The sequence below is a fragment of the Neurospora tetraspora genome (assembly GCF_033439725.1).
Source record: "Neurospora tetraspora strain CBS 560.94 chromosome Unknown B0H65scaffold_8, whole genome shotgun sequence".
In the NCBI taxonomy this organism is placed as follows: domain Eukaryota; kingdom Fungi; phylum Ascomycota; class Sordariomycetes; order Sordariales; family Sordariaceae; genus Neurospora; species Neurospora tetraspora.
In genome coordinates, this window is record NW_026944390.1 from 1,592,151 (window position 1) to 1,603,003 (window position 10,853).

At 48.6% G+C, this 10,853-nt stretch overlaps 3 protein-coding genes across 3 annotated transcripts; all 3 read right to left on the bottom strand.

The window, feature by feature from the left end:
* Positions 1-1,824: 1,824 nt before the first annotated feature.
* On the bottom strand, positions 1,825-4,179 carry B0H65DRAFT_512115 (heterokaryon incompatibility protein-domain-containing protein; the record flags this gene model as incomplete). Its single annotated transcript, XM_062828548.1, is given in 5 exon segments — positions 1,825-1,869; positions 1,880-2,161; positions 2,180-3,192; positions 3,236-3,281; positions 3,337-4,179. The coding sequence occupies 5 exon segments, from the start codon at positions 4,177-4,179 to the stop codon at positions 1,825-1,827; spliced, it is 2,229 nt and encodes a 742-aa protein (XP_062677694.1).
* Positions 4,180-4,943: 764 nt separating this feature from the next.
* On the bottom strand, positions 4,944-5,560 carry B0H65DRAFT_512116 (uncharacterized protein; the record flags this gene model as incomplete). The annotated part of the gene is made up of 3 exons (XM_062828549.1): positions 4,944-5,078; positions 5,147-5,383; positions 5,417-5,560. 3 exons carry the CDS (start codon positions 5,558-5,560, stop codon positions 4,944-4,946), a joined length of 516 nt encoding a protein of 171 aa, XP_062677695.1.
* Positions 5,561-10,519: 4,959 nt separating this feature from the next.
* Positions 10,520-10,853, bottom strand: B0H65DRAFT_478242 (uncharacterized protein). Its single transcript, XM_062827470.1, has 2 exons — positions 10,731-10,853; positions 10,520-10,674 (listed from the first exon to the last, which is right to left on the bottom strand). Exons 1-2 carry the CDS (start codon positions 10,806-10,808, stop codon positions 10,528-10,530), a joined length of 225 nt encoding a protein of 74 aa, XP_062677696.1. The 5' UTR covers positions 10,809-10,853; the 3' UTR covers positions 10,520-10,527.

Sequence of the window (10,853 nt, forward strand, 5' to 3'; positions counted from 1 at the left end):
TTCCTCTTTACCTATACCGATATTGTATACTAATATTTCTTCTTACAATAGATCTAATCAATTCTTGTACAAAAGTTTAACCTATTATGCAAATAAATATTTGAGAAAACCGAAGCTACAACAGACGATATTCTGCTTATTCTTAGTACTTTGTGGGAACGCGCAGTCGATATACCTTGTGATCCTAGACATCGGCTTGCCTTTCATACATTGGTGCTTATAGGAAGCATTGGCTTTCGGCCTGGCACTTATGAGAACATGCTTTATCGACAAGTCAAGCTACTTGTCGTTCGCGATCCGGATACAAAACAGCCAAGGCTTGTTGCTGAGATCACGATCAATCAAAATAAGCTATCGGCTAACAAAATTGATAAGGGGGCAGATGTGTATGTATTCTTGCCTTTAACCGTTGATCCAAACTAACACTTTTCTAGGGTGACCTTTTCTGCTACTATGGTACCATGCTAGATCGTTTGTTTAGTTACGTTTGTAGCTATTCAAGCTCTACATGATGATGCCTTCGAAACAGAGTTTTCGTCCTTCGACGAATTACTTCAGCGTCCAAACTTGGAAGATGTTGATTGCATTGAACTTAGGTGGAAGGATGGGATGCAGGAAAAGCCTATCTTTCCCTTAAAGTACTACAAATATCTGGAACTTTGGAACCGGACATGGTTGGTAGCGGGCAACAGAAACACTCTCCGGCCCTATGCGCTGCGAATCGGCGGTGGAAATAAAATTGATGGTAAGAACCCTTTACCCGTTTCCCTTACTATTTTGCTTACAATTCTTACACAAGGTTCCCTTACATCCGCTATTCGAAACCACATCCTGAGCCATAACATAAAAACATTCAAAACCTCTTACCAAGCGAGGCATATTCCACACAATTTGATGTCATTCGTTTTCGATAGTACATCTGAAGACGATTCCAAGCTATTCAAGCTATTGGCCTCCGCATCCTTGCGCAGGGATGACAAAGCACCGCTTTATCCGACAGCGGCTACGCTAGAAACGTTTGAAAATCGCGAGGATATGAAAGCAATTCGCGCACAGCGTCGTCACTTCCGAGAAGAGCTCAAACTCTCTGCAGACGATAGAGAGGTAAAGCAACTTACCGCAAAAATTGGAAATCTACGGACGGTATTATCAAACTTGGCTGTCAAGCAGGCTCGAGAAAACTACTTCGCTGAAGTTGATTCCCTTATTGTTACCATGCTCTTGGTACTTGTCTTGCCCTTGGTCCTGCTCCTCGTCTTGCTCGTCCTGCTCCTCGTCCTGCTCCTCATCCTGCTCCTCGTCCTGCTCCTCATCCTGCTCTTCGTTTTCTTCATAGTCCCTCCCTTTAGTATCGTTATTGCCAGCAACATTGCTAATATTTTGAGACTGACCAAAATGTTGCCTTTTGCTATGTAGTAGAAGGGTGGCGTTTAATTGCATTCACGATCAATTACTGTCTTTAATGCAATACTCTACATACATGAAAATGATCCGTATCACCAAGATCTATTTTTGTAGGAGGAAAGATTATGAAAGGGTGACTCGAGATGGAGTTGTCCTCCAAGCCTGCCTCTTAGGATGCAAGGCTGAGTAGCTTAACAACCGCCTTATGCCCATTTTTTGCCGCCATATATAGCGCTGTCTGTCCATTCTTATCCTTAGCACCTGCGTCAACCTTGCCAGTATCGAGAAGCAGCTTAACAACCGCCTCATGCCCATTCTCTGCCGCCATATATAGCGCTGTCCGTCCATCCTTATCCTGAGCATCTGCATCAACCTTGCCAGTATCGAGAAGCAGCTTAATAACCGCTTCCTGCCTATTCTCTACCGCCATATGCAGCGCTGTCTGTCCATTCTCATTCTTAGCACCTGCATCAACCTTGCTAGTATCGAGAAGTAGCTGAACGACTACCTTATACCCAGTTATCACCGCTTGATACAGCGCTGTCTGTCCAGCCCCATCCTCAGGATCTGTGTCAACCTTGCCAGTATCGAGAAGCAGCTTAACGATCGCTTTATAGTCTTTTTGCGCCGCAAACCACTGCACCGTCCGTAGCTCCTCCTTATGCAAGTTGACCTTGCCGGTGTCGAGAAGCAATTTTACGACTGTCCTATGCCCGTTTCCTGCCGCCAAGCATAAAAGCGTCCATTGGCCCTTGTCCTCAATAAGTTTATTTACCATTGTTTCCTTTGCATCTTCCTTTTCTGAATCTTCGGGACCTAGGCAAGTCTTTCTTAGGTTGCCCATGCTCCTCAATGCCCTCTCAAGAACCGCCGTTTCTTCCCGAAGATTCTTCACTACAACTCCATACTGTTTCACTTCTTGTAATACCAATCTGACATTCCGTATCCTAGTCACCGCCTTTAGACAACCTTCCAACTCTGTCTTTGAATGCTCTAGTACTGGAATACTTGTCAAGTAGTCATGGTTGTTTTTATCTTGCTGCCTGTCTGGATCTATATCCCAAGCCCAGATAAGTAGAAAATTGTGTGGAAAGACTGTTATCGATTGTAAAAGTTCTGACCACTTGATATCTCCGGTCGTAGCTTGTGAATCGCCTGCTGGGGAAACTGCAATCATTATAACCGCCCAGTGATCGTTGTATGGCCTGAGGATCGTAGGTCTCGACGCTCCTTGAAGAAGGTAGATGAGATCTCCTTTTTGGACGGATTTTACCATGGTCGGGAGGGTCCAGCAAAAGCCCCATGCTTCCTTCACGCAAATATAGCTGGGGGCATTCCTCCAAGTAATGACCACTTCTTGTCTGTCTTCCCAAATAGTATTTCTCGTGACCGAGGACACTTCGCCAAGAATGCAGCCCTTGCCCTCAATGACGGCAATTTCCTTATCGTCCGAAAGGTCTACAGAGACCAATTCAGATAAGAGGAAGTGGATGAGTTTGTTGAAGAGTTGTTTCCACGAAATGTTGTAGTCGGCGAATAATCCTGCTGCGGTTGGATTATCAGAGCTCATACCGAGTAAGGCATATACTTTATCGAGACGATCCGTAGCTTCGCGGGTGTGGTACATCTCTATCAATTCGCCTAGAGGGCGTATGTTAAGAGAAAAGTTGTCCGCCTGACTGGTTGCGTAGACGTATTTGGGCCGGAAGATTGCGCCCCGTATGAGGTAGGTTACCGAAAGGATTTGAGCCCACAAGTCTGCGGGGAGTTCATTGGACAGGTTCAATGCTCAGGCCTGAGCAGAATGCAAATCCGTCAACCTCAGCAGAACCACACTTGATCAGGATATGGCGAGCCGCGGCAACTTCCTGAAGCACCTGCATCAATCTGTCAGTTTCCTTAGTCATAATACTTTGACATCGGTTCCCTTACCCAGATGCGCTGAAACCACGGTCGTTCAAGCAGTGTAAGGATTCCCCCTTTATTGTATAATCGTCTTTTAGAAAGCTCGGCTGCGATGCGTATTTCTTCGAGCGCTTGGTCGCTACCGGCTGCCTCCTTTCCAAGCCAAACAATTACGCGACTTGCTTTAGCGTAGATCTTCGCCATAGATTGAACTTGGTGTCCTCTTTCTTCGTTGTCTCCTTGGTTGATGCAAATAGCATCTATCCATATAGTTCGTTGAATGGAGTGATCTCGAAGATGTAACAGCGCTGCGTAAAGGTTTTCCCTGACGGTGAAGGCGCACCCGTTTATAAAGATGGAACAAGGGTTGGCCTCGGAGCCCCACACGTAGGATAAGGCCTCGTACGGACGAGTGCCTTTTGAGTCCAATGTGGTGCAGAAGAGCCGACAGTGTATTGCGGTGTCCTCGTTTTCATGCGGCAATAGTTGAAGCAAGCGAACATGGCCACGTGCCAGGAGAACGTTGTAATACAGATTCTTTACAGGTGTTAGCGTTATTCTGAAATGTCGTAGGAGGAAAAGAAATAAGCCTACTTCCACCTGCTTCGGCCTTTTGTTATCCATGCAGACCAATTTAGATAGGAAGAAGTAGATGAGTTTGTTGAAGAATTGTTTCCACGAAATCTTGTAGCCGGCGGACGTCTCTGTATCGGCAGAACCGGTAGCTGGAGCGGCTGGGAGCCCGGGGGCGGGCATACGGGTAGCGGACATAGCGGTGGCGGCGGAGATTTGTTGCAAAGGTGCAGGGCGAGACTGCTCTTGGCCCTTATCATCTTCCCAACCCTCCGTATTGTGCAGTCGTTGAGACATCGTAGCTTTAAGGAACGAAGGTCTTGAGCGAGGCGACGTAGATGAGGCACTCAAGGATGATCGTATTGTCCTGGAGGCAGCGAATGCTATATAGTTGACGATCAATGGATTGAGTTTGTAAAAATGCTGCAGATTCTTCTATCCTGTCCCCAAGGACAAAATAAAAAGAAACTGGAGCACTATGTTTTCTCAAGGCTATGGTGGAGCATGAGGCGTCGTGGAGTCTGTTTCTGTTTCACTATATTAGGCGTAGGATGGCTGGCGGCTCCCTTCAATTATATACCAATAGTTCAAAGGATAAGGATATTTCTCTTTAGAGGCGGGGCATTCTGGACCCAGAGACTTCAGGGCGCCAATCAATAAACTCGACTTGGGCGAGGGTCGTGGCTTTCTGTCACGGGATCTACAGGATTGGCAATAGTGTACCAGTAGCGGCCTAGTAGCTTGCACTATTTATGGGGCCGTGGCGCGGGTAGGGCTCAGCTTTTCAGCTTTTCCCGAATGTCACGAGCGATGTGGTTACGAGAGATAAAGCTGAACACGTTGATTCCAGGTCTATAGTAGAATGACAAGATAAAGAAGAAAAAGAGGGAAACATGCAAAGACGCGCCTGGCGCCCAGGGTTTCAACCCAGGGCTCAGATGGCCGGTGCACGCGGCACGACATCATGTGCACGTCCCGCCGTGCCGGGACCCATCCGTCAATGTCGTGACACCGAACATCGTTCGTTATACAGCGTTATAGTTTCCAATCCTCCTCTAATCTTAACCCTCCAAGGCCCAGTCACCTTCCTCCATATCGGAGTCAAGGTCGAGATCATCATCCTCCTCCTCGCTGCTCATCCGATCAAGTTCATTTTGCAATAATTCTATGAGCTTCTCCTGAGTGTTCTCGAGGACCTTTGCTACGATGTAGTGATAGTAAGTTTCTAGTTCCTCATCTAACTTTTTGCTGCTCGTTTGCTTACTTTGTCTCTAAGCAGATTCTTGGCCTTCATATAATCGCAACAATGCTCGATCGCATAGTCTTTCACCGCTTTGGCCATTTGCGGGGAGAGTTCACAGCTGGGGTGGGCGGGGATGGGAGGTGGGACGAGGACGGTTCCGTCCGGTCTGGTTATAGTACGCGTGGATATACCCGCGATGCCCGTAATTATAGTAATGGTGAGGCCTATGGCTCCCGTGCCCGTAGTCTCTATAGCAATCTAGGATTACTAGGTTGGCGCTTTAGGTATAACTGTAATAGTGGAAGGGGCACTTGTAGGAATGGGAGATTTTTTGTCCGCATCCGTATCCGCTAAAGAGAGCCTAGCGTAGTATTGAGCCAGAAAGTCCTTTTCGGATTGCGGATGAGACAGGTAAACGGGGTTAGTATGATCCATTGAGGCTGGTGGGGGATTCAGCTGGCCTGTATGTACAAATTGCGGGATCGAATCAATCAACTGGATTCAATCCCAACCAGGTACCGCAGCCTATTGTCCAGTGGTACCAGGCTATGGCCGGCTCTTCGGACGACATCTACGCGCTGTCCCTGATCCTGCCGCACTTCCACTTCCTGTGCATGCTCTCCTACCTCGGCGGCGTCAGTTCGGGAAATGTGGTCATGGGCGCCCTGCTGGGGCTTGGTACGGCTGCTGCGATTGTGCTGAACACGGTGTCGGCGTGGACGGCGTGGGCGGTGCACCAGCCGCAGGGGGCAAAAGGAGAGTTAAGGGATGGAATAGTCTTGCTTCTCCGCAATGGAATACGCCATCTTGACAACAGTAAAAGGTTACTAGAATTTACAAAATTTCTATAAATTTGCCTATCCTCCCAGACCCTTCTGGTGGCACGCTAGAAAAATGAAACAAAGGGAAAGGAATTGAGAAAGACATGGAATACACTATATATCTTGAGAGAAACTAATAAAACAAACCAGTCCTGATGCGCAGCCGATGGATATCATCTGTCCCTGGAGGTCCCAATTAAACGGTCGGTAATTCGGTGGCAGCCAGAGTACGTTCTGGCCGTTGCAAGTAATCCAAGACCTATCCTGTCCCAAACTATAGCCATGGCTCTCTGGATTATCTAGTACAACTTGGCTTTCGGTAGTTTCTGTATCTATTTTAATACGTCCAACGTTGGTACGTAGGTAGCGATTAGTATCGTCAAACAATATACGGGTTATTGTAGTATTAGTAGTAATGGTTTGGAGGCAGCTCTCCGATGCCGGATCCCAGATCTTGATCGTGTTGTCCAACGAACCGGACGCGAGCCGCTGGCCATCAGGCGAGAATGCCACTGAGTAAACGTAGCCGCTATGGCCTTCTAGGGTCTGGAGGCAGCTCTCCGACGCCGGATCCCAGATCTTGATCGTGTTGTCCTCCGAACCGGACGCAAGCCGCTGGCCATCAGGCGAGAATGCCACTGAGAAAACGTAGCCGCTATGGCCTTCTAGGGTCTGGAGGCAGTTCCCCGACGCCGGATCCCAGATCTTGATCGTTTGGTCACTTGAACCGGACGCGAGCCGTTGGCCATCAGGCGAGAATGCCACTGAGTAAACGTAGTCGCTATGGCCTTCTAGGGTCTGGAGGCAGCTCTCCGATGCCGGATCCCAGATCTTGATCGTGTTGTCCTCCGAACCGGACGCGAGCCGTTGGCCATCAGGCGAGAATGCCACTGAGTGAACGGAGTAGCTATGGCCTTCTAGGGTCTGGAGGCATGCATTCCAATCCAATTCTACAGCCGGCTTAGTTTGAATCCATTCAGGTTCTTCTGCCCTGAAATTCCTCTTTATCAAGCTACCGCTTGGAGCAAATACAAGCGCTGATATGTATGTTTGAAGGGGAGCTTGCTCTATTATTGACTTATAAGATAGAGCAAACCGGTAAGCATCCCAAACAAGCTTTAATAACTGCGACTGATCATTACCTCCCTATATCTTTAGTTAGACTAAATTCCTAGTGCGGAGTTGGACTTGTACTTACTAGCAGGCCCTCGAGCTTTCTAATAGCAACAACGCCCATAGGTATAGCTAGGAGTAGACTTAGAGCTTCCAGCCAGTAAAGGTACTTCGTCTTGAGGAATATATAAACAACCTTCTCATCCCGTAAAAGATCATGCCATTTTGTATTCTTATCAGAAACTGAATCACACAAGTGATCAACCCAGTAGACGCACGAGTACCGCACTGTCGCTAGCGGGTCCGGATTTGGTATTTGGACCTTGTTGCTTGGAAATCCCGGTGCCCTTAAGTTATATATATCGCGTCGCAGTATTGTAGACATAGCTTCAAGTGACCTCAGGAAGATGATATAGTGTACATCTTCTTTCCCTTTAGGGAAGATCCAATCAAAAGCCTCTTGAGAAGCTTGGTTGCCAGCTTTATCAGAGACATTGGAAAGCAAAAAGTCCTGGGCTGATTGATGAACAAAATAGACAGTTTGTTCTCGTAAAGTTAGAAATGAACCGCAAAGCCCTATAATCTCTTTTAGAGATTCAAGATTGTTGCAAATGGTATTGGGCAACTTGGCGAGAGAGGCTAGTTCTTGAAGGCTGATTGGCTGGCGAACAATTGCGACAACAGCAAGAATGTGCTTGCAGTAATCGGATTCATCGAACTGGCTCATATCCTCTCTCATCCGCGCATATAGAGCATCCAGTCCAGATGGAAACATGCGTAGCTTTTCTACGGCAAACCCTTTCTGGACTTTTTCAAGCGCTTGGCAGACCAACGCCACCCAAAGGAAGGTATCTTGCGCGTTAGAGCACAGGTATTCCTGAACGGTCTTTTTCGTAATTGGGTCGTACTTCTTCAGCTCTTCTAGGTAATCCACCTTCTGCAGAATAAACGCATTGACAGCCGCTGCGACGGATTCCGCATTTAGCTCCAGGGAGACCTTCACTTTATCTGCGGCTTTCTCCAACCGTTCCTCAATTTGCGGCCAATTACGGCTTGAGACGATCCACTTGACTCGAGATCCAGATGATGACTGCTGAGCAATTAAGTCGAGAAGCTGTGGCAGGTCTGTTGTAACGCACTCGTCAAGCGCGTCAATGACTAGGTAGGTCGTTCGGAGGCTTGGGTCTCGTAGGATGTTGGTGAAGATTCTCGACAGGGCGTCCCACGTATTTGCATCTTTGAAGAGGCCTTTGCCTGCACGGTCGTACTCACTCCGCACGTGTGAGAGGATAGATGGCTGCTGGTCGATAAGTAGATAGATTAGGCTGCGCAGTACGGCGGTTGCATTGTTGATGCGAGAGTCGGTAGCTTGGCAGAAGAAGTAGGCCACATTGCAATGGCGCGCGTTGGTAGTATTACCTTGATCCAGCTCATTGATGATGCCGCACAGCAACATAGTCTTCCCTTTGCCGGGGTCGCCCTTGATCCAGAGTAGTCGGTGCTGTGGGTTGTTACGCCATTGTTGAAAGTCAGCGTTATTGAGGACCCAACGATACGAGTCCTGCAAAAGGCCGCCTTTAGTCCGTTCGATGCGGACTTTATCATCGCGAGGATCGGTAAGGCGCAAGTGCTTTAGGCATTGCTGGTCCTTCTCTGACATGTGCTGTATAACGAGCTGGTTAAGATGAGACGTCACTTGCTGAGCAGTGTATGTCTGGGTGTCGTCTCGGAAGCACTTTTCGGCGTCTTGGATAGCCCCCAAGTCAGCATTCCAGTCGTCAAGCTTGACTATATCCCAGAGAAGGGCTAGGCCGCGGTTGCGATAGCAAGCACAGACACTCTTAATCTGATAGGAGAGGAGCGCTTTATAGAGGTCAATAATTTGGTTCTCCAATTCGCCTCTCACTCCAGAAAGTTCGCCAATATGGGCGGTAGGATCCTTGAGAAGGATATTCGACAGGTTCCAGTACCAGTTCATTCTCTTAACAACGTAGTCGATCCCTTTGCGGTTGGCTTCGGTCGCAGTTACAGGATTGATAAACATCTATAGAAGTTAGTATGTGAAGTATCGCGCTCTAAATAGACGTACCTCTAAAGCAATACAAATGCCAGTCCAGGCGAGCGCGGCTTGGGGCACGGCCTGGGTTGCCGCATTTATAATGTTCTTTGCGGATAGAACAATATCCATGGCTATACCAAGGCTTTCTTTCACCTTAGCTTCCTTCTCAGTCTTAGCTAGGCCAGCATTGATAAGCTGATTCATTTGACGGCGCCTGTCCGAGTTGTTTTGGGCAATGATGTTCGGCTGGGATTCGGGTACTGTTAAGTCGGGGCTAGCCTGCAGCTGTCGGGATAGTATCTTCTCGTATGCGTCCACCAATCTGGCCTCTTCTTGTTTGAGGTCATTGTAGGCACGGTCCCAGAGTCGTACGGGTAAGCTGGTAGTAATGTCATCTGCATTGGTGGGCGTCTCTATGTTGACGGAACTAGTAGCTGGAGCGGCTGGGAGGCGGGTAGTGGTATTATCTGCGCCGGCGGACGTCTCTATGTCAGCGGAGCCGGTAGCCGAAGCGGATGGGAGCCGGGACGCGGATGTAGAGGTGGCGGCGAAGATTTGTTGCAGAGGTGCAGGGCGAGACTGCTCTTGGTCCGTAGAACCTTCCCGATCCTGCGCATTTCCGTATCGCTTGAGACGCGTCTGGAACCGCGAGCGCAGTCGTCGAAGCATCGTAGCGTTGGGGAAGGAACGTCTTAACTGAGGTAGATGAGGCACTCGAGGATGATCGTGTTGTCTTGGAGGTGGCGGATGCTATGGTTGATGATCAATGGATTGAGTTTATGGAAGTGCCGAGAATTTCTCTATCCTGCCACTAAGGACACAATAAGGAAAACAAACTAGAGCCCTATGTTTTCTCGAGGCTATGATGGAGCATGAGACTCTCTGTGTTGTCACCAAGTGCGAGATGGCTGGCGGCTTCCTCCCAATTACAGGCCAATCACCCAAACGACATTTCTTTTCTAGACGCCGGGCATTCTGGACCTAGAGACTTCAGGGCGCCAATCAATAACTCGACTTGAGCGAGGGTCGTGGCTTTCTGTCACGGGGTCTACAGGGTTGGCAATAGTGTACCAGTAGCGGCCTGGTAGCTTGCACCACTTATGGGGCCGTGGCGCGGGTAGGGCTCAGCTTTTCAGCTTTTCCCGAATGTCACGAGCGACGTGGTCACGAGAGACAAAGCTGAACACGTTGATTCCAGGTCTATAGTAGAATGACAAGATAAAGAAGAAAAAGAGGGAAACATGCAAAGACGCGTCTGGCGCCCAGGGTTTCAACTTAGGGCCCAAATAGCCGGTATACGCGGCATAACATCACGTGCACGTCCCGCCGTGCCGGGACCCATCCGCTAGTGCCGTGATACCGAATATCGTTCGTTATGCGGCGTTATGGTTTCTAATCCTCCTCTGATCTTAACCCTCCAAGGTCCGGTCACCTTCCTCCATGTCGGATTCAAGGTCGAGATCATCATCCTCCTCCTCACTGCTCATCCAATCAAGGTCATTTTGCAACAATTCCATGAGCTTCTCCTGAGTGTTCTCGAGGACCTTTGCCACGATCTAGTGATAGTAAGTTTCCAGTTCCTCATCTAACTTTTTGCTGCTCGTTTGCTTACCTTGTCTCTGAGCAGATTCTTGGCCTTTATGTAGTCGCAACAATACTCGATCGCATAGTCTTTCACCGCTTTGGCCATTTGCGGGGAGAGTTCACAGCCGGGGTGGGCGGGGATGGGAGGTGG